The 24,173-nt window shown below is 37.8% G+C and overlaps 1 protein-coding gene across 1 annotated transcript in view; it reads right to left on the bottom strand.

Moving 5' to 3' along the window:
* HIBADH (3-hydroxyisobutyrate dehydrogenase) overlaps positions 1 to 24,173 on the bottom strand; it is a 137,352-nt gene that overhangs the window by 103,627 nt on the left and 9,552 nt on the right. Inside the window, exons 2-4 of the mRNA XM_004045229.5 lie at positions 20,197 to 20,357; positions 3,277 to 3,386; positions 313 to 434 (exon numbers count right to left, since the gene is read on the bottom strand). Of these exons, the coding sequence (XP_004045277.1) occupies positions 313 to 434; positions 3,277 to 3,386; positions 20,197 to 20,357 (393 nt within the window). The remainder of the gene's footprint in view (positions 1 to 312; positions 435 to 3,276; positions 3,387 to 20,196; positions 20,358 to 24,173) is intronic.

The raw sequence follows: 24,173 nt of genomic DNA on the forward strand, positions 1-24,173 counted from the left end.
TTAAGCTGATTTTTTTTTCATTAGTTCCAAAAAAAATTTTCTAAAAACTGATGTATTCCTATCCACAGTAAATGGACCAAAAATTCACAACACTTCAAAGTTATGACACTTTTTTATCTGAATTTAAGACTAACAATGTTAGTTATTTAGACTTGAGAGTACTAAATAATGTATCAGTTTGGTTTTATTTTTAATGAGAATCCTGTAACAAGTCTAAAAATAACTACCACAAAACCATATGGTACAACAAAACCATAATCGCTACTTTTGACAAACATAAATAGGTTTGCATATATTTTAGCTACCACTTACCACCAGAAACAGGGGCATCCATGAAAACTGCTCCCATTTTCTCAACTTCTTTGGCCAATTCTTTTGAAACTGCAGGATCAATAGTGCTGGAATCTATTAATAATGAGCCCTTCTTCACTTTTCTAAGTAAATAAATAAAAATATTTGTAGTTTACAACTCTGAGTAAAAATTTCATGCAACTACCTACAGAATTAGAATCTGCTGAAAAGCTGCCATATATCAAGGAGGATTTTAGTTTAGTATTAAAAACATTATTAATTAGAACACGTTTAAAAATCTCATTCTTTTTGAGACCAATTGTACTTCAAAAGTAAACCCAAACTCTTTCAAAAGATCCAAAAAAAACCTAATAAAACCTAATATACTACATGGTATAAATTCTGATTTCAGATGAACTACACACTAACCATAATAATAAACATGAAGCTAAGATGTAAGCAATTTAAAACACCTATTAACTTTAAAAGGGTATTAGATAGGACTTAAATTTTTGTCTGTAAAGTAGTTGGATCTTTAAAAAGTAATTTATTTGTCTTTAACAAGCCATACTGCAAATTTCATATATCCGTGTTATTTCCACAATGAAGAATAAACATAACCAATTAAAATCTAGCCATTTGTGTTGGGATGGCATATTATTTTATAATTGTAACTTTAATGACAAAATAAAATATCAAGCAGGTAGAAAGGAAAATATATGAAAGAATCTGGAAATCTCACAGTCTTTTTGGCTTTTTAGGGTAACTTATATATATATACACACTATAAGGCAGTGTCTATCTTCACTAGCTAGGAAACTCTAACCTAAATTATAATTTATTTAAAGGGTATGGCTAACCTTTAATTCAAACTTTCCAAAGTTCTTTAAGACAGGGTCTCCCACCTCAGCCTCCCAAGTAGCTGCGACCACAGGTGCATGCCACCATACCCGTCTAAGTTTTAAATTTTATATTTATAGAGATGGGATCTCACCATGTTGTCCAGGCTGATCTTGAACTCCTGGGCTCAACCAATCATCCTGCCTCAGTCTCCCAAAGTGGTGGGATTACAGGTGTGAGCTACTGTGCCTGGCCAAACTTTCCAAAGTTCTTACTATAGATATACTAACCCAGAGGGCATGGAATCATGATAAGAAAATTAAAACTGAATAAATATAAATACTGAAGAAGAAAACAGAAAAATCACTGATAAAAACTATTAAAAGGAAAAATCTTTCTATTAAAAAAATAGCACACAAAATGGTTTAAACATAACCAGGCATGGTGGCTTAAAGCTGTAATCCCAGCACTCTAGGAGGCCAAGGCAGAAGGATCACTTGAGGCCACAGGTTGGAGACCAGACTAGGCAACATAGCAAGACCTCGTCTAAAATAAAAAGAAAAATATACATATTAAAAATTGTTTAAACAACAATTTTAGACATATGAATTGTTACAATTCGAATGCAATTGTTGGGTATATTTCACAGAAGAGAAATAGCATACTCTAAGAGTATGTAGGTTTCTCTTTAGCCTAAAAGAATAAGAATTAAGTTTATCAATCTGTGATCTTAATATTTTAAGATCTTAAACCTTTCAACAAATGGAAAATCATCCCAAAAATTATACATGCACTGGGTGTATGGAAATGATCCTCACCCAGAAAAAAATAAAGAATCACCCATAAGAAGCAAATTATAGTTCAATGTAAAGTCAAACTTTTTAAAAACACTCCCTGGACCAAACTGTTCTGATAGCTAGTCACCATATTCCTTAGCAAAGGATATTAACAAATGTAGGGCTATGTCTCCTCAGAAGTTTTTAGTAACTTTTCCTTCAGAGGTAAAGCAGGACCATAACTGTAACAGGCTAGGTAACAGGACAGCTAGGATGCCTCTGGACCACACACACGGTGGCCCTGAGAGCTCCATCCAAAATGAGTGTCTTTTAACCTTCCCTGAAATCTAAACATTTATCTTATCAGTTTTCTGCCTAATATCCAAGTGTCTTTTGCTTCCTTCCAAGTTGGTTAGTTTTCCAACACAATTCAATTACCAGACACTTTAAATTTCACATATTACAGTTTCCTGAAATTAAACCCTTTCTTTTAGCCCTTCTTGTGACTACAGTGTCTACCAGTTTGCTCTAGCTCTTTGCTGAAATTCAACGACAAAATAAGTTAGGAATAGAAACAGTGACATGAGAAAACTAAGCTGGGAATTCAATCACTATCATCCTAACATAACCGCAAGGGTTTGGCAATAAGCAGCAATTAACCAAAAGGTTTCTCAGAGCCAGGGAAGACAGGCACTGATTAGGAAACTGACCTAAACTGTATTTTACTTAACCCATTTATGCCTAGTATTCCATTTACGCTAAGTTTGTGGGAGTTATTTACATCCTACTGCTCAAGCAGTACATCCTACTACTCAAGGTCATTGCCAAGGTCTGATTTTTCACAAAAAAATTTGCAACCTCTGACATAAATGGGTTAAAGAGCTACTGCTAACCTTTAATTCCAACTTCCCAAAGTTCTTAGTACAAACGTACTAACCCACAGGACATAACTTTTTTTCGTATAATAAAATGTTAAACGATGGTGTTCTTTCCAATGTTTGGCTATATTTTTCATAAAACCCTTTTCCTGAATTTCTATAAGCTGTAAGAAAATTACATTATTAACAGTTGCAGTTTCAAATGTAAGCTTTAAAAGTCTCTTAAACATGTTACTAGTGAAAGGGTAAGTTTAACGCAAGAGTTAAAGGAAAGAAACGGAACCAAAAAATTTTATACACATTGTCACATACTTGACTTCAGTGAAAAAATAAGCCTTTTACAATGAGAAAACCACCACACTATTCACTTTATGAAATAAAAACAGTATAGAAAGGTTTAACAAACACAATTGTAATTTCCTAATAGTTCTAACACGTGAAATTCATGAACTATCATAACAAGAAAATATCCACAGGTGAGAAATACATACTTTAGAATCCCATTTGCTCCGGAATAAGCTTCTATTGCATTGATACTGGTGGGCAGCATTGTAATAATTCTGTCAGCTTTTTCAGCAACATCTGCTGGGGAAGATACTACCTTTAAAAAAAATTGCAAAGGCACATTATTTAAATTAAAATGTAAGCAGTTTCTAGAGCACAAACAGGATCCACTTTTCATGCATGCCTATAACAGTGACAGTGCATAAAGACTAATCCTTGTTTGCAAATGACCAAAAAAAAAAAAAAAAGCTTACTGCCCAAAATAAAGGCACATCATTATACATATACAGATGCAGTTTCTGTGAAATCAAATCTATCGTTTATTTTTAAAAGTGTGAAGGGAGTTGAGGGTAAAAGGGCAAAACCCAGCAGTCCTGGGAACAGACACACTTCTCATGGGTTCTTCCAAGTTGGATTCCTAAACAGCATAATCTTTGGTATACACTTTGACTAAGAAAAATATTCTAGTACAACAACGCTGGTAACTCAACTGTAGGATTCATTAGTGATTTGGTGGGCAGCAAAATCCCCTAACAAAATCTCAAGTCCCAGTCCCCACCATCCTCCAGTCTGTATTTTCAAGCAAAAAAAAAAAAAGAAAAAAATATCTGTTTCAGAAAAGAAAAGTCTGTTTCAGGAAAGAAAAGTCTGTTTCAGAAAAGAAAAGGTCAGGACAAGGACATAAACACTTACTACAATGACTGCAAGTACCACCACGAAGGCTAACAGTATGAGCTACCGAAACTTATGTGGAAACTACATACAGAATAAAGATATATGAATAGGCATCAGGGCACTCTCTCAACCCTCATTTCTGCTTTAATAATGACCACGAACATACTGCAAAGGAAAATTGCGCTGTCTATCCTGTTTGCTTAGGTGCATGCATGAGTAGATGCACTGTTACTCACATCCCCCATCCCCAGCTCTCTGGCTCTTTTCCACATACTCACCTTGATAAACCTGGCCAGCCAACTGGCAACCAAAGAGGTCAGGAGAGACCAGGAGCTCCCTCCTTGACTCAAACTCTCCTTTAATAGAAAGAATCAGCTGGGCACAATGACTCACGCCTGTAATCCCAGCACTTTGGGAGGCCGGAGCAGGAGGATTGCCTGAACCCAGGAGGTGGAGACCAGTCTGGGTAACACGGTGAGACTCCATCTCTACCAAAAAATAGAAAAATTAGCTGGGTGTAGTGGGGCACACCAGTAGTCCCAGCTCCTTGGGAGGCTAAGATGGGAGGATAACGTAAGTCCAGGCGTTGGAGGTTACGGTGAGCTATGATCGCGCCACCATACTCCAGCCTGCCTGGGCAACAGGCAGGTCTCTTAAAAAAAAAGAAAAAGAAAAGAAATCCGGCATCCCAACTGTCACAACATCTTCTGCAAAGCCTTTTTTCTCTTTGTTAAAAAAAGACAAAAGACGACCAGGCAGATTATTGAGGATCTCTCTCCAGAATGAGTTACATATGTAAAAACCGACATATTTCTACATACATTATGCATGTAGAAACGTATTTCTACTAGAAAATGTGAAGGGACATGTAAGCATCTTATAAATAGGAATGCCTCTGCTTTTCATGTGGTAGAAGTTTACACATTTTCTTTTTGTATTTTATGTGCATTTGATGAAAGTAAAAGAATAGGAAGCCAAACAGAGTGTGTAATCTAAATATTAAGAGCTAGAAGTAATTACATTTCAATTTTCCACAAGAGACTATCAGCTTCTAAATCAAATTCAGGATAAATGTAGCTTTAACAAAAAGCAGTTTCATAAGTCACTCTTTAAAATTTCAGTAAATCAAGTATCCTGGCATATTGTGTATTAACAAGCTAGGAAATGATATTATAAAATATCTCAGACCCTAAAACAACAAAACAAGATATTCTCTTTTAATGTTTCACTCTAAAGACAATGCAGCATTTTATAATCTACAATGAGATACATTCAACCTGTATATTTTGATATATAATGAGGACTTGCTACAAATAATTCTAAAAATTAAAAAATTTTCCATCAAATTACAAAGAAATAAGCGCTTAAGTTGCATGAAAACCTTTCCTACACCTTCATAAATATTGAGACTCTAGAAGAGGCAACTATTTCCTGGCAAACAGTTCAAGTTTACTCAAGAAAAATAGAGCTCAGTGAAATAAGAAAAAAAAAGTTGTAGTAGTCATACTTCTCTACTCCTATACTATACCAAAAATATGTTACTTAGTCCCATTTGTTCATCCTACTCTAATAAACACAATGCAAAACAATGGCATACTTTCCTTCTATTGCAGCTCCATCCTTCTAGACCTTTAAGGGACATCAGTAAGACCTGAGGTCTAAGAGTTAATTTCAACTCTCTCTTAGGAATTGAGTTCTCTCCCACTGAAAGAAATTAAATTCCATCTACATAACTCCTTTAGAGGGGCCCTGAAGGGCACCAACAATTAGCTCACAGGTCTAAGGATGTTTCACAGCTCCAAGTTTCTTAATCCCATAAACTGGCAGTGCCAATTCGGGCACTTGCCAAGTGCATGGGGTGGCCAATCAGCCCCCTGCATCCCTAGCATCTGCTTCTTGAGATGGCTGCATTGCCAGAATACTGCTAACCCCTCAATTATATAGGAAAGTAGTGTCAAAGCTCACAGGCCCGGAAAAAACACACAACGGTAGTGACAGCTGGAACGTCACCACTGTACTGGCCACAACTGCTCTATACCTAATAACACACACTCTCTTTCTCTCTCTCTCTCTCTGTGTGTGTGTGTGTGTGTGTGTGTGTATTTGGTACATCCTAACAGTCTCTAATTTGTACTACAAAGGCATGTTTATCAGACAGATAAACAGACATTCAAATAATCTCACCATCCATGTGATGACTTCAAGACCCTGAAATAATTGACTGACAAAATCTGGCCACAACTCAAAAGCTGAGAGGAAAAAAAAATCAACCTTGGTGCCAGTCTGACATCAACTACAAAAGCCTTTAGAAGCCAAACTAATTAGAGTCCTTCAATTACATTTGCTAATTGAATGGATAAGCAAAGACAGCATGGATCAGTGAAAGGAACACTAATTTGGGAAGCCAGAGACCCGGGTTTAGTTGCAGCTCAGCCAAGAAGTCATGGGTGATTTTGTGTAAACTATGTAACATCTCCAGCTTCAGTTTCCAAATCTATAAAATAAAAACAGTGATTTGGGTTATCTCTCAGGGTTCCTATCTCCAAAGTAAAAAGGAAACTTAGACAGAGATATTTTTTGTATTAATAATCTCAAGTTCTAAGAAGGTATGGTTCCCATGAAAAAGGGCTAAGGGGACTGGAAGCACGCGCAATGATTCAGCACAATGCACAGCATTTGCAGGACTTTCACCGTGCAGGTTTTCAACACCTCCATAACTGGGGATGGTCATTGGCCTGGCTGACTCTGGGACATGGCTCTGCTCTGATTGTCAAGGCTGCCCCAGACAGATCTCCTGCTAATTCCAATGGCCTCATACTTATACTATTATGAATTAAGATAATTCTACTCTTCTATTATCTCAATTTTGACTACACGAAATTGGTTTCTGTGTAAACCACAATATAGTCTTTAAGAATTCTTGCAGCCGATTTCTCTGAATTAGACTTTGATTTATCTGCATGCCAGTATGCATCAATGGTGGGTGTGTAATATAAAGAGCAGAGGACTGAATAAATGAAAAATCTGCTAAGATAAATTAAAAATCTGTTTAATAACAAAAAATCTGCTTTGCAGCATGAGGAGGGGGGTGAAGAGCCAAGAGTAATCTGAAGGGACTACACCCCCTTTTTACATATCCATTGGAAGAAGACAAATGTTACCTAGTTGCTTTACATGAAGAGAAAAATCTTGCTGCCTCTTCTAGATAAAACAGTCACATAAGTCAAGTTCAGCATTGCTTCCAAGTAAACCAGATGGGTAACAGAAATTTATAAAGAAACAAGAAGAACGTGATCTTGTTAAACTTGCCACTCCTGTGTTTTTTAATCTTTAAAAGTACTCTTTAAAAGTACTTTTTAAATACTTTAAAAGTACTCTTTAAAAGTACTTTTTAAATACTTTAAAAGTAGAAAAGCACAATTACTTCAAAAGCAACTACACTTGAAAAACTGACAAAAGCGCTTTGTGCCTACATCTTGAAACATTTGGTCAACAATGATGGAGCCCACTCAGCAAGAGGCTTTTAAAGCTCTCATTTAACAAGACCTGAGTGGATGCCAGATTAGATCCCAAGAGAATTACTTAAGCAAACATGTTCAGCCTTACAACTCAGGAACAACAAAATGGTTTCCAAGTTTTTAAAGAGAAAACAAAAGAAAAGAGAATCTAATTAAGCCTAGTTCAATCAGAATAAACTCACACAGAAGTGGTGCATACATCCCAGACTTTTGGCATAGATCAGCAGCATCTCCAAGGAAAATCCTAGACAATGAAAATGAAGCACAAGTCACATGTCCTCGATACTAAGGCTTAAGTTAAAAAGAAAAACCAGTATCTTCCGCAAAATAAAGGTGGGTCAGAAGGGGCAGTGCAGAGCAGACTCTTAAACAGGAATGCTGTCAAATCACTTTACCTCCTAGTTTGGTTTTAATTTGTATCTTCATTCTTTCATTTAGAAATATGTCTACATATCACTTCTTGGCCTTTTGGCTATAATCAAGAATGAAAATACATCTATGATTCTTTTTCAACATATTCTGGACTCATTAATGCAGCTGAGACAGCGGTGCTTGGGGTGTGTTGGAGAATAAAGATTTTGGAGAAATACGGCATAGATACAATAACAGCAGCAGCAGCAGTAATAGTAGTAGCAGCAGCAGTAATGGTACTTTCTATGTGCCAGGTTCTTTTGGGCTAAGAGAAAGGTACTCTTATCATCCCCATTTTATATAAGAATAAGAAATTTAAGCAGAGAAAGGTTAAGTAATCTGAAGTCACACAGCTAGCAAATGGCAGAGCTGAGATTTGAGCCCAGACAGTTTGGTTCCGGGGTTTATGTTTTTAAATCACTGCATTCACAATTTATTGATTCAAAATTTCTAAAATATTAAGATCTGATCATTATTATCAGTTACGTTTTTTAAAAAGATGCTAAAAGTTGAAATGATGCATCTGTTTCCAACAGAAACACGAATATAATAAAGGGATAAGCTATAACAAACCCACAGCCAACATCATACTGAATGGGCAAAAGGTAGAAGCACTCTTCTTGAAAACCGGAACCAGGCAAGGATGCCCTATCTCATCACTCCTATTCTACATAGTACTTAAGTCCTGGCCAGAGCAATCAGGCAAGATATAAAAGGCACTCAAATATGAAGAGAGGAAGTCAACCTATCCCTGTTTGCAGACATGACGCTGTATCTAGAAAACCCCATAGTCTCAGCCCAAATCTCCTTAAGCTGATAAACAACTTCAGCCAAGTCCCAAGACACAAAATCAATGCGCAAAAATAACTAACATTCCTATATACCAACAACAATCAAGCCAAGAGCCAAATCAACAACACAATCCCATTCACAATAGCCACAAAAAGAATAAAATACAGGAATACAGCTAACCAGAGAGGTGAAAGATCTCTATAACAAGAATTACAAAATACTACTCAAAGAAATCAGAGATGACACAAACAAATGGAAAAACATTCCATGCTCATGGATAGGAATAATCAATTTTGTTAAAATGGCCATATTGCCCAAAGCAATTTATAGATTCAGGGCTATTCCTATCAAACTACCAATGACATTCTTCACAGAATTAGAAAAAAACTATTTTAAAATTTATATGGAACCAAAAAAGGAGCTCAAATAGTCAAGGCACTCCTAAGCAAAAAGAACAAAGCTGGAGGCATCATGTTACCCAACTTCAAACTCAAACTTTTCTACAGGGCTACAGTAACCAAAATAGCATGGTACTGGAACAAAACAGGCACACAGACCAACGGGACAGAATAAAGTACAGAAACAACGCTGCACACCTATACCCATCTGATCTTTGGCAAAGTCAAAAAAAAAAAAAAAAAAAAAAAAAAAAAACAAGCAATAAGGAAAGGACTCCCTATTCAATAAATGGTGCTGGAATAACTGGCTAGCCATATGCAAAAAACTGAAACTGGACCCCTCCTTATACCATACTCAAAATTCAACTCAAGGTGGATTAAAGACTTAAATGTAAAACCTAAAGCTATAAAAACCCTGGAAGATAACCTAGGAAATACTGTTTCTAGACATAGGACCTGGAAAAGATTTCAAGACAAAGATATCAAAAGCAATTGCAACAAAAACAAAAATTGACAAATGAGACCTAATTAAACTAAAGAGCTTCTGCACAGCAAAAGAAACTATCAACAAAAAGTAAACAGACAACCTACCTAATGGGAGAAAATGTTTGCAAACTATGCATCCCACAAAGGTCTACTACTCAGAATCTAAAGCGAACTTAAATCAACAAGCAAAAACCAAACAACTGCATTAAAGAGTAGGCAAAGGACATGAACAGACACTTTTCAAAAAAAGACATACACACAGTCAACAAGCATGAAAAAATGCTGAACATCACTAATCATTAGTGAAATGCAAATCAAAACCACAATGAGATACAATATCACACCAGTCAGAATGGCTGTTACTAAAAAGTCAAAAAATAACAGATGCTGGCAAGGTTGCAGAGAAAAAGGAACACTTATACACTGCTGGTGGGAATGCAAATTAGATGAGTTACTGTGGAAGCAGTGTGGTGATTTCCCAAAGAACTCAAAGCAGAATTACCATTCAACCCAGCAATCCCATTATTGGGTACATACCCAAAGGAATATAAACAGTTCACCATAAAGACACATGCACCTGTATGTTCATCATAGCACTATTCACAATAGCAAAGACATGGAATCAACCTAAATGCCCATCAATGGTAGACTGAATAAAGAAAATGTGGTACATATACACCATGAAATACTACGCAGCCATAAAAAAGAATGAGATCATGGCCTTTACAGCAACATGGATAGAGCTGGAGGCCATTATCCTAAGCAAACTAATCCAGGGAAAGAAACCAAATACCACACGTTTTCTCACTTATAAGTGGGAGCAAAACACTGAGTACACACGGACACAAAGAAAGGAACAACAGACACTTGAGACTACCTGAGGGGGGAGGGAGGGAGGGTGAGGATCAAAAAACTACCTGCCAGGTACCATGCTTATTACCTGGGTGGCAAAATAATCTGTACACCAAACTCCTGTGACATGCAATTTACCTATATAACAAACCTGCACATTACCTCTGAACCTAAAAGTTAAAAAACATCAACTGCAAGCTTCCTGTGGGCCTTGGAGGCTGCCCTACAAACACACTAATTTTCTGAGTCCATCATTCTGCCCAACTTATTTTAATAAATGCTTATATAATAAAAACTTCCCTCTGATTTTGTTTTTAAATTAAAAAAAATAAAGGGATAAGGAAACGTCCACATATTTTATGAAAATGACCACAAATAACAAGTTCAACCAATTATAAATGCCTTATCAGAATAGGTTAACACTTAAAGGCATAAACAAGCTATTAAGTAGTCCTGTAAAACATATTAAACTTATCAAAGTTTTTATTTCCCTAATAATCCACGTACAGTCAAGCAAAAGAGATACGTTCTGAGAAATGCATTGTGAGAAAAGAAAAATAACTTGAAGTAGTCTGAACCATGTGAGGTTTGCAAAATTTATCAGGCCCAGAGAGACATAAGCATAGGACTTTGGCCAGCGCCACCCTCCGTGCCCAGTGGCAATTGCTTAAAGGCATTTTTGTTCCTGACTAGCTGCCTCCCTTATTATTGTCATATTCCTGGAATTTGGAATACAAAGAACAATGTACAGCCAATTAATAATTTATGTTAATATAAACTCTTGTTAAACAACTTAGGAACTGCCTCTTCTTTTTTCCTTAAAAACCCACCTGGGGCCAGGTGCAATGGCTCACACCTGTAATCCCAACACTTTAGGAGGCCAAGGTGGGCTGATCACTTGAGCCCAGGAGTTCAAGCCCAGCCTGGGCAACAAAGCAAAACCCTGTCTCTACAAAAACACAAAAATTGGCTGGGCATGGTGGTGCACACCTGTGGTCCCAACTACTTGGGAGGCAGGGGCGGGAGGATCACTTGAGTCTGGGAGGTTGAGGCTGCAGTGAGCCATGATCCCGCCACTGCATTCCAGCCTGGGTGACAGAGAGAGACCCTGTCTCAAAAGAAATGAACAAACAAAATCACTTGTAACATCTGCTAATCATATATATTCAAGGCAACTTGAATTTATGCTTCCAGGTGGCCATTTTCCACCTTTTGGGCCTGAATAAACTCTATACCTAATCACAGTTTCTGAATCATTATTTTAATAAGGTTGACAGTTGTTAGGCTATTTCATGTTGTGCGAACATCAGAGAGAGCACTTACAAACCTTCATGGTGTAGTGTATTTCTTCTAGGCTACAAACCTGTACAGCAACGTTAATGTACTGAATACTGTAGGCAACTGTAACATAATGTAAGAATTTGTACATTTAATGATCTATACATACAAAAGGTACAGTAAAAATACTCTATTATAATCCTATGGGACCACCTTTATGTATGCAGTCCATGACCAAAACATCCTTATGAGGTGCATGACGACGGTTTTACTAAAGCTTGAAGAAAAGCCTCCAGGGTCATAATATTCTAAAACACTTCTTCACCTGGAACTGCAGGTGGCCATCTTGCACCTTGAAGGGAGAGAGGAGCCTGATGGAGAAAAGCAGACTCAAGAAGCAAAGAGAAAAGAAAAGAATCTGGCTATATCTATGTCACTAAATTCAGCTTTGCCAGAGGTCAGGCCACTCCCCAACTCTTCCAATACATGAAACAATAAATTCTCAGTTTTTGCTTTCAAAAAAAGAAAAGCACTTCTTCAAAACAACATCTGATTTTCTTCCCTGCAAATCTCTCACTGAAAGAACAGCTGACATTAGAAATCAACTAACCAGCATTTCTGCAATCTTGGTGGGGTGCTGGGGGATGGGCTTGTTTTCTTTGGCTCTCACTTCATCAGCTTGACTTGATATAGTAACATAGAGGGAGGAAATGGACGCCCGTCCTTAAAAATGTATGAGTCAACTCAAATATACGCTGAATTTTTTAACCTTTAAACCCTTCAGGGCACTATTGTGGCAAAAAGTTTCAAGGTTTCACACATACTTTTCCATCTCATCCCAAGTCGTGTCTTGGCCTTATGGTAATAGAATGAAATTCGTTTTTTCTTTTATCCAACATTTTAAAAAACTAAACATAGCTATGAAATAAGAATGTTGACATTTTAATATATCAGAACGTATTCATCCAAATTAATATTACCTTTTAAAGTAGTGCTCTTAGGAAATCACACTTGTTCTGATGACATGGCCACTGTTCAAAACATTCTCTAAGCTGCCAATGTAAATCATTTATCAACAAATGCTTTCATTTTCTGTTGCCCTCAGGACCAAAGCTTTTTCACCCTTTACCTTTCTCACTTCATTCATCTGAATTTCACACTGTCCTACCTTCCACTGCTGTTAAAATCAATACTCAGAGGACCTCTTAGAGTCAAGATGCTTAAGAGAATGAGAGATGTGAGGAAGAGAGGCAAGAAGATTCTTTCTTCCAGGCTTCCTGCCTCAGGGTGAACCACACACAGAATTTTCCCCACTGTGTATTGGGGGAGGAGTGGCAACTATGCACAAGAAGCTAAGTCTTCGCTATTATTCACTAATCTGGGAGAAGCACCGACCCAGAACCCAACTTCTTTCCTTCTTCACACCCAGTGACATATTGTAAGGAAGAAGAAAAAGGAAAACCCAGTAACTGAGTCTGTGTCCTGGAACCCTCAAATTTTTATGCAGGAATCTTGGAGACCTTGTCCTTCATGACTTTCATTTCAGACTACAACGATAATACAATCTTTGTTGGGTGAGTAAAGATTATATGCAATCTTCCTATAATTCCCTATCAGAAATGAAATGATCCTTAAGAGTTGCTTTTTTCTTCCTCAAAAATTGCCTTAGCACTTAATTATAGTAAAATTACAATAGAAACTTCCTTGCAGTATTAGTTGGTCTTGCCACCTAAGACATATCCAACACCTCGTCACATCCAACTCAACCTGTTTTATTTCCCAACAGCATCAGGTAAACTACTAGACATTTGGTAGTTACTCAAGCTATCTCTGTTGACCTAAAGTAAAAGTCTTCAGCAAAGACTGAGGCTCCACTTTTTGAGGAAATTGCTCCTTTGTCCTCATTCTTAATCTGGATAAATCCTACTTATTCTTTTGCTGTCTGCCTAAATGTCTAGTCTTTAGAGAGAATTCCCCTAATCACCCTCTCACCTAATGTAACACATATTTTATTAAAAACTAATGTGACCTTTTACTTTTTCTTTAGACTTATCATCATTTGGAATCACATATTTGTGTAATTTGATAATCTAACACCGCCTATTGGTCCCTAAAGGCAAGGACTGTGACTGTCTTGTTCTGAGCTATATTCCCAGTGCCTGGCACATAGAAAGTTCTCAAGAAACATCTGTTACATTAGTGACTTAATGAAGGTCCTATCCCATTTTGCTAAGGTAGTCTACAGTAGCCTTAACCCATAGTGATTAGAGCAATAAAAAGTAACTTTTCTTCACAAAAAAAGGACAGAATATCTGATACTACCAGTTGAATGGACAGCATGAGAAGAGGAACAGCTGTGTACAGCAGAGGTGAAACTAAGGCATACAGAAACTAATTTATAGTTAACATTAACATACAGTGATTAATATGTGCCAAATGCTACTTTAAGCTCCATGCATAATTAACTCACTTAATCCCTATAACAAGTCTATGAAAACAGTATGATTATCCTTCATACATGTGGAAACAAGCGTATAGAGACACTGAAAAACTTGCCCAAGATTGCACAGATACTAAGTGGTAAAGAAAGATTCAAAACCTACACATTTTGTAGATTCCCAATGTTTGCTGCATTAGTTTTCCACAGCTGCTGCAACAAGTTACCACAAGCACCGTCACTTAAAACAACAGAAATTTACTCTCGCACAGCTCTGGAGGCCAGAAGTCTGAAATCAGGGTGTCAAGAGAGACACACTCCCCACAAAGGCTCAAAGGGAGGATCCGTCTTTGCCTTTTCCAGCTTCTGATGGCTCCTGATATTCTCTGGCTGGCAGCAGCATAACTCTAATGTCTGCCTCCATCTTCATATGGCCTTCCCCTCTGTGTCTCTGTGTCTTCTTTTCTATCTCTGGTAAGGACACTTGTCATTAGCTTTAGGGTCCACCCTAAATCCATGATGATCTCATCTTAACTTTAGATCATCAAAGACCCTGTTTCCAAAAAGGTCACATTCACAGGTACTAGGAGTTAGAACTTGAATATATCTTTTTTAATAGCTTCACTGACATATAATTCACGTACAATTCACCCATTTAAAGTATACCAAAGGCCCTGTTAACATATTCACAGATATATGCAACCATGATGACAATCAATTTTAGAATCTTTTCAAGAAGAAACCTGGCCAGGCATGGTGGCTCACGCCTGTAATCTCAGCACTTTGGGAGGCTGAGGTGGGCAGATCACGAGGTCAAGAGATCGAAACCATCCTGGCCAACATGGTGAAACCCCGTCTCTACTAAAAATACAAAAAATTGGCCGGGCGTGGTGGCTCACACCTATAATCTCAGCACTTTGGGAGGCCAAGGCGGGTGGATCACCTGAGGTCAGGAGTTCGAGACCAGTCTAGCCAGTATGGTGAAACCCCATCTCTACTAAAATTACAAAAATTAGACAGGCGTGGTGACATGTGCCTGTAATCCCAGCTACTCAGGAGTCTGAGACAGGAGAATTGCTTGAACCCGGGAGGCAGAGGTTGCAGTGAGCCAAGATTGCGCTACTGCACTCCAGCCTGAGCGACAGAGCAAGACTCCATCTCAAAAAAAAAAAAAAAAAAAAATTAGCTGGGCGTGGTGGCGCGTGCCTGTAGTCACAGCTACTCGGGAGGCCGAGGCAGAAGAATCACTCGAACCCAGGAGGTGGAGGTTGCAGTAGGCCAAGATCGCACCACTGCACTCCAGCCTGGTGACAGAGTGAGACTCCATTTAAAAAAAAAAAAAAAAAATCAGAAATCTTATATGCATTAGCTATCATTCCTCTGTGCCCAACTTTCCCTCTTCCCCAGCGCTAAGCAACCACTGATCTACTTTGTGTCTCTATATAGACTTCCTTATTCTGGACTTTCAGGAAAAGTCTATAGTATGTGGTCTTTTGTGACTGGCTTCCTTCACGCAGCATGCTTTCAAGGTTTATCAATGTTGCAGCAAATATTAGTACTTCATTTCTTTTTATTACTGAATAATCATCATTGTATGGATATAACACATTTTGTTTGGACATTCTATCCGCTGATACATTTTTGCGTTGTTTCCACTTTTTCGTGATGATGAATAATGTTGCTAAATACATGTTTCCGTGTGGATACAAATTTTTTATTTCTCTTGGGTATATAGCTAGGTGTGAAATTGCTGGGTCATGGCATAATTCTAAACTTTTAATTATTTGAGGAACTCCCAAACTCTTTCCCAAAGTGGCTGTACCATTTTACATTTCCACTAGCAGTGTATGAGGGCTCCAACTTTTCTACAACCTCACAAACACATTGTTATCTAACTTTTTAATCTAGATTCTAGTGGGTGTGTCTCATGGTTCTGATGTTTGTTTGTTTGTTTGTTTGTTTTGTTTTTGAGACAGAATCTTACTCTGTCGCCCAGGCTGGAGTGCAGTGGTGGCAATCTCGGCTCACTGCAACCTCCACCTCCTGGGTTCATGCAATTCTCCCACCTCAGCCTCCTGAGTAGCTGGTATTACAGGTGCACACCACCACGCTCGGCTAATTTTTTTTGCATTTTTAGTAAAGACAGGGTTTCACCACGTTGGCCAGGCTGGTCTTGAACTCCTGACCTCAAGTGATCCACCTGCCTCGGCCTCCCAAACTGTTGGGATTACAGGCATGAGCCACCTCACCCGGCTGTTCTGATTACATTTCTACGATGCCTAATGATGTTGAGCATCTTTTCACATGTTTACTGGGTCATTCATATATCTTCCTGGGAGAAATGTCTATTAAAATCCTTTGCCCATTTAATTGAGTTACTTGTCTCATGCTGGCGTTGTAAGACTTCTTCATATATTCTAGATACAAATTCCTTATCAGATATATGATTTGCAAATATTTTATCCCATTCTGTGAATTGTTTTTCACTTTATTGATGGTGTTCTCTGGAGCACAAGTTTTTAATTTTGATAAAGTCCAATTTACCTATTTATCATTTTGTTGCTCATACTCTTGGTGTCATATCTAAGAATCCTTCGCCAAATCCAAAGTCATAAAGATTTACCTCTGTGTTTTCTCCTAACAATTTTATAGGACATCTTTGGGGGTTGGGGAGGTGGGCCACTATTCAACCCACTAAACAACCCACACAATAGATAAATATTATTAAATTGTAACTCCGTGGGTACAGAACCACACAAGAGAAGGCAAGAGAGACAAATGATCAGTGGCTTGACTGATCTAGGCACCTTATTTTCCAGCAATCTAGTTTATAAATAGGTTAACAGGTAGCTACATTTCAGAATCATCAACACAGATGTCACATACACACATTCAAAAATGTCTTTCACATTAATTTCAAAAAGAACCAAAACTCTGAAGTCGAAGACCTTTGTTTAGACATTGGCTTTTGCTATTCATTCACTACACAGTGGTAACCCCTCCTCTGAGAGGTATACATTCCAAGACTCCCAGTGGATGCCTGAAACCACAGACAGTACCAAATCCTATACAGACTATGTTATATAAACATATAGACTATGTTTTCTGGTTTGTTTTTTTTCCTTTTAAGGCAAGGTCTCACTCCATCACCCAGGCTGGAGCACACAGCTCACTGCAGCCTCAACCTCCTAAGCTCAAGTAATCCTCCCACCTCAGCCTCCCAAGTAGCTGGGACTACAGGCACACACAACCACGCCCAGCTTTTTTTTTTTTTTTTTTTTTTTTTTTTTTTTTTTTTTTGAGACAGAGTCGCCCTCTGTCATCCAGGCTGGACTGCAGTGGTGCAATCTCGGCTTATTGCAACCTCTGCCTCCTGGGCTCAAGCGATTCTCATGTCTCAGCCTCCCAAGTAGCTGAAACCACAGACACATGCCACCGCGCCTGGCTAATTTTTGTATTTTTAGTAGAGCCGGGGTTTCGCCACATTGGCCAGGCTGGTCTTGAACTCCTGGCCTCAGGTGATCCGCCTGCCTTGGCCTCCCAAAATGCTGGGATTATAGGCACAAGACACCGCGCCCAGCCAGTTTTTCTTTATATATACACTCCTATGATAAAGTTTAATTTATAAATTAGTCACAGTAAGAAATTAACAACAACAATAAAATAGAACAATTGTAACAATATGCGAGCAACACTACTCTTGCGCTTTGGACCATTATGAAATAAAATAAGGGTTACCTGAAAATAAGCACGCGATATCACAACACCCGATCACTGAGGCGGCTAGTAAGTGACTAATGGGCCAGGGAGTGTCTACAGCATGGAGACGCTGGACAAAGGGATGATTCACATCCAGGTTGGGACAGAGCTGGACAGCACAAGACTTCATCATGCTACTCAGAACGGCATGCAATTTAAAACTTATAAATTGTTTATTTCTTGAATTTTGTACTTAACATTTTCAGACCACATTTGACCATAGGTAACTGAAATCGTAGAAAGTGAAACTGCAGATAATAAGAACCACTATATAACGTTAGGGATATTATTTAGCTTCTCCAAGCATCGGTTTCTTGATAGCACTTCTGTTGCAAAGATAAAATGAGATAATACATACAAAATATTTAGCAAAAGACCTGACACACAGTAGGTGCTCACTAAATACTGTATTAGATTCTTTTCTCTCCCTTTCAAAACATAAATATCTCCTTCATGCAGGGATAAGCCTTATTCTTAAGGCAGTCTTCCTTCATACCTACCTAAAATTAGCAACACTAAAGAAATAAGAAACTTGTTGGGAAACAGAGGTAAGCCTGGTAACTTCAGAGTATGAGGTAATTCAGGCAGAGCATCAGAAAGCTCTAGAATTCTGGGAAAAAGCAGGAGAGATTCACAAAGCAGTGATGATCATTACAGTCGTTCCACATACAAGCTGGAAGTACTACAGGCACAGAGGGAAGAGTACCTGTGTCTGTAACAACGTAAAAGGTCACAAGCTTCTGCTTTGCCAGTCTAGGGTAATAGTCCCCATTCAATTCCTACCCCACTCTTTGGTTAAATTCTGTATTTAATTGAAGATATTTCCTCTGTTTAGAGATCAAGTACCCTTGTTACTCTTACTAACAGATAAACCACTGTAAAATGGCAATACCAAATAGATGTGTTATCCCAAAAAGTAATAACTGTCTCCTCAAAATAACTACTAATTGGTTCATCTCAGACTGAATATCAACTTGAAATGCTCACCATCTCTGAAGATGGTAAAAGGCCACCTTTCCCAGATTCTCTACTATACAACTGATCAAATCTCTCCAACAAGGCTACTAAGTCCCTACATTAATTAAGCCTGTAAGCCTGCTATACTGGAAGTGTGATATCCGTATTCAGAGACTGAACAGGCAGAAGCAGCCACAACACTACCCTGAAAAGTTCCAAAGTCATACTTCCATCCTCACACTATACTGCTGCAATTTCCATATGGCACAAAAACCATGGAAAGGAAAAAGATTCAGATATATAGTTCTGAAAATGGCTTCTAAGTTACCTAAAGCTGTTCTGTAACTAGGTATAGCATTTTTCAGTATTTACTTTCAAGTCTATTATCTAGAAGTTGGCTGTGTAATTTTTTCTCTCACCTTTTTCTCAGGAATTTTTTAGTATTCTCTGTTCTGGGATCACACACTATCCTCAGTTACCACTCTACAACTTGACCAAGAAGAATTTCCCTCATATCTAGAAAAAACAAACTATATTCAGATACTGATACATGGTCTCCTGTAATTTGAGTTACTGATAAAGTTTAACAAATCCAAACAACTCAAGACTTAACCAGCAGATGTTATCATCCAACATGATAAACTCTAGTACCAAAATTCTTTAAACATGAATGATAGCCTAAAAACACTAGAGATCCACTATAACTCAACTCTTCATTATAGGACATAGTGTTTTTAGGCTGTCTCCTGGTTTATGGCCAATAACTAATAATTATTCACAAAGTGCTGCCATATGATGTTTTCAAAGTATGTTCACATACATTCTCTCATTTGAGCTTCACAACCTAATGGCATAGGTTGTCATCGTTCACATTTTAAGAATGAGGAAATCAGCAGAACTGATGTAACTTGCCCCCAGTAAGAAAGCATGTATCTGAGCTGCAACTCAAACTGAGCTTTATATCTCTAAGCCTACTCTTGTTTTAAAGACATATGTGCTTTTAATAACACAGGAGGTTATTTCCACCAAACTAACTACTTTAACAGCACAATCGGTAAAGTTACTATCTCAGAAAACTGATACAGAGCTAAAACAAGGCCCTCTGACCAAACGTGCAAAATGTTCCAAGTCACCTGCCAAAGAATAGATACCCCTGAATGTCTGACGAGAACTCTCCTTTACTGCAAATCTGGATGTTGGATGAATGATTACATATATATAAAATTAACACTGAATTAGGTTTACAACTCCATTGGGTATACTTCTAAGAAGCTGTCACTTATTTGAATGTATATTCATTTTTCATTCTCAAAATCTAAAACAAATATAAAGAAAACGTCTTACCTGTTCACCTGCATCTTGAAACTCTTTGCAGGCATCAGGGAACACATCATAAATAATAAGTGGATAGCCATGTTTCATGAGATTTTTTGCCATTGGATTCCCCATGTTGCCCAGTCCAATGAATCCAACTGGAGTCTTTGAAGCCACTGACCTAGAACACACTGATTTCAATACATTATTTTCAACAGGGGCAAATAACATTTTTTATTGTAAACATTCATTTAATATTAGCAAGTCAATTGTTCGATTTTTTTTTTTTAATAAAAGAAACTTTCAGGAACCAGGTGCAGTGGTGCACACCTATAATCCCAGCTACTTGGGAGGTTGAGGTAGGAGGACTGCTCGAGCCCAGGAGTTTTAGAACAGCCTAGGCAACACAGTGAGACCCCATCTCAAAAATAAATAATAATACATTTATTAAAAAAAACCCCACTAACTTTTAAAAGGCAAATTTTAAACTAATGGACCTAACCACATTTAAAGTTATCAACAATGTGCAGGCAGACTAACTTCTAATTATTTAGTTTTCTGGGGCACATTCACAAAATTTTAAGCATTTTTCCTGTTTTGTACCTGTATAACATTCTTTTACCATTTTTAACAATAAACTAAATAATGTTATCATTTATAAAACACCTAATATGTAATTTACTTATAATGTGAAGTATTCCATATTATCTCCCTTAATAATGTGTATAAAAGACAGAAAGTATTCAATAAGACCTATGTCTTGGACCAGCTTCAAGCATGGAAAAACTTTTTACCTTCCCACTCCCACAGTTACAGAAACCATCCCCTCCAATGATACAAAAAAAAAAAAAAAAACTCAAAAAGATGTTAAACCCAGGAGAATGGAATCACCAGTTTATAAAGGTGGTCCTGGGGGAGAAAGGGGAGATACCTCCATAGGCTTTAAATGGCAAGTGTAACAGTATCAGGACCTTGGTCTAACAACTCTGAACTTTCAGAAAAGACAGACTTCCTTATTATATTTTTATTTATTTATTTATTTATTTTTTTTTTTTTTTTTTGAGACGGAGTCTCACTCTGTCACCCAGATTGGAGGGCAGTAATGCAATCTCGGCTCACTGAAGCCTCTGCCTATTGGGTTCAAGCAATTCTCATGCCTTAGCCTCTGGAGTAGCTGCGATCACAGGCACGCACCACCATGCCTGGCTAATTTTTGTCCTTTTAATAGAGACAGAGTTTCACCATGTTGACCAGGCTGCCATTAAAAAAAAAAAGCCTTAAAAACTATACAGGTTTTATTTATTCTTTTCTTTTTCATATAAGACTTTTTGAAATTACTCCGTGGGCATATGAATCAAAGTAATGCGTTACAGAGTGGGGAGGCTTTATATTACTATGGAAATAATGTTAGATGCAATTTTTCACTTTCTAGATTTAGAACTCCACTCAATAAATATTCACTGCATGAAGTACTATGACAGAGCTCAGAGACAGACACAAGCAACGTATGGTCCCTGTCCTTTAAAAGCTCACAGTCTAGAGAGGGAAGAGAGAGAAGTAACTCTCCCTGCTCTTCCATTTCCCAGCATTCTTTTTCTTTTTTCTTTCAAGAACTCCAGCTTTAAAATTTGTAGTGTAACAACTAATCACAGTCCCTCTTTTAAGTTTCAGGTCCCCTCAACTGAACTTAATCTGCTCTTCCCTGAACTGAATCTGAATGGAATGAGATTTGTTAAAAGCAAATTATTTGAAGCCCTAATGCTTAAGAACTAGAGGTCTTCTTGGGTTAGAAGCATATTTAATTCCTTTAACTTAATGACTGACTCTAACACTTCCATTAAATGTGGGTGTCCTTTCTGTGCAACATCATTTAACAGGCGCTAAGTTTAATACACTGGTTTAATAGTACACTGGTATAGTTTGTCTTTCTGGCCTGCAAGGAATTCAATGACAGAAAAGTGACACCAAACTGAAATTTTATTTTGATATTAAACAGAATGAGTACACTTCATCAGAGAACTCTAACTAATGCTCATAAACAAACTAGCAATAATAGCCAGAAAGAAAATGTGGCATTACTGTGTTAAGGTTGAAAACGTATAATTTAGCAATCTAAAAACATCAGCAACTAGGAAGATTATAATTTAAAGACAGTTAATTTAACAGGCAATTCACTCTAGGTCAAACAATTCATAAGTATGGTCAGGTAGAACCACAATTCATTCACAAATTCAACAAACACTAAGCAACCATCACATGTACCAAAAGAGATGCCAAGGAAGGTAAGAGACACAGTCCTTGCCTTCAACAAGCTTGAAACCAAGAAGAAATAAACCATGTACATAAACACTAACATAAGACAGTTAAAGATAAAAACACAATGCTGATGAAAAATGAGAATTCATGGTGTGGGAACTTGAGGAATGTGGCATCTGACCTGGATATTATACAAGGGGTAGGATTTCAAGTGGATAGGATGGTAAGGAGGAGGGGAACTCCATACAGAAAAAGGAACATGAATATATACAAGGAACTAGGAGAGCCATGAAGAAATGACAGTAATAGTTAATATTTACTGCAATTTTACTACATGCGAGACACTGTACTAAGCACTTTATAAACAGACCTATTACCATATGCTATATATGAAGCCCATCTTACAGCTGAGAACCCTGATGCTGAGTTGAAGTAAAATACCTAATACTTTACTAAGTTGTAATGCCAAGATTCAAATCCAGACATTCTAATTCTAGAGTCTCCACTTGTAAACACTGTATGATACTGCCCTCTATTCTTCCTAAAGGATGCACAAAGAAACAAAACAGCAAGAGATTAAGATTAAAAAAAAAATGCAACCATAATGTGGAAGGATGGAAGGATGCTAAACAACTTGTATTTTGTAGGCAAGAGGTAGTTATTGAAACAGTGGGCAAGAGAAATGACAGATGAGACTTACACTTTAGGAACAGAAATGAGGCAGCAGTGTACAATGAATGAACTTGAAGAAAAGAGCCTGGAGGCAAGAAGACCAATATAAAAGTGACAGTAATCCTCTAGATGCCTTAGTTTGAGCTACTATAACAAATATACCATAATGGCTTAAATAACAAACACTTATTTCTCATAGTTCTGGAGGCCAGGAAGTCCAACATGAAGGTGACAGCAGATCCAGTGTCTGGTAGGTCCACTTCCTCGTTTGCCGATGGCCATTTTCTCACTGTATCCTCACATGGTAGAGAGCAGAAAGAGAAGCAGCTCTCATGTCCCTCTGTACAACAGCACTAATCCTATTCACAGGAGCTCTACCCGCATGATCTAATTGCCTCCCAAAGGGCCTAGCTCCTAATATCATTATATTGAGGGTTAGGAATTTTGGCCAGGCACAGTGGCTCACGCCTGTAATCCCAGCACTTTGGGAGGCCAAAGTCGGTGGATCACCTGAGGTCAGGAGTTTGAGACCAACCTGGCCAACATGGTGAAATCCAGTCTTTACTAAAAATACAAAAATTATCCAGGCATGGTGGCATGTGCTTGTAATCCCAGTTACTCAGGAGGGTGAGGCGGGAGGATTGCTTGAACATAGGGGGTGGAGGATGCAGCGAGCCAAAATCGCACCACTGCACTCCAGCCTGGGTGACACAGCGAGACTCCGCCTCAAAAAGAAAAGAAAAAAGGAATTCAACATATAAATTTTGTGGGGACATAAAATTTCAGTCCATAACAAAGTCAAAATTAATAAAGTGTGGTAGCCACAGGAAAAGACAGGTATAAAAACTATTTCAAAGACAGAAGTAAAAGGATATAACAATGGATTGGATTATAGGCTAAAATAAGGGTGAGGTCCAAAATGACAGTAAGAGAATAGTGTTATCAATACCTAAGTGAAGAAATCAAGGAGAGCTGGCTCAGTTTTACCCAGGGTAACTATGAACTGTCAATGAGCTGAAAAGATGTCCAACAGACTATTAGAAATACCATGACCGGCCGGGCGCAGTGGCTCACGCCTG

This window comes from Gorilla gorilla, chromosome 6, assembly GCF_029281585.2.
Source record: "Gorilla gorilla gorilla isolate KB3781 chromosome 6, NHGRI_mGorGor1-v2.1_pri, whole genome shotgun sequence".
NCBI lineage: Eukaryota > Metazoa > Chordata > Mammalia > Primates > Hominidae > Gorilla > Gorilla gorilla.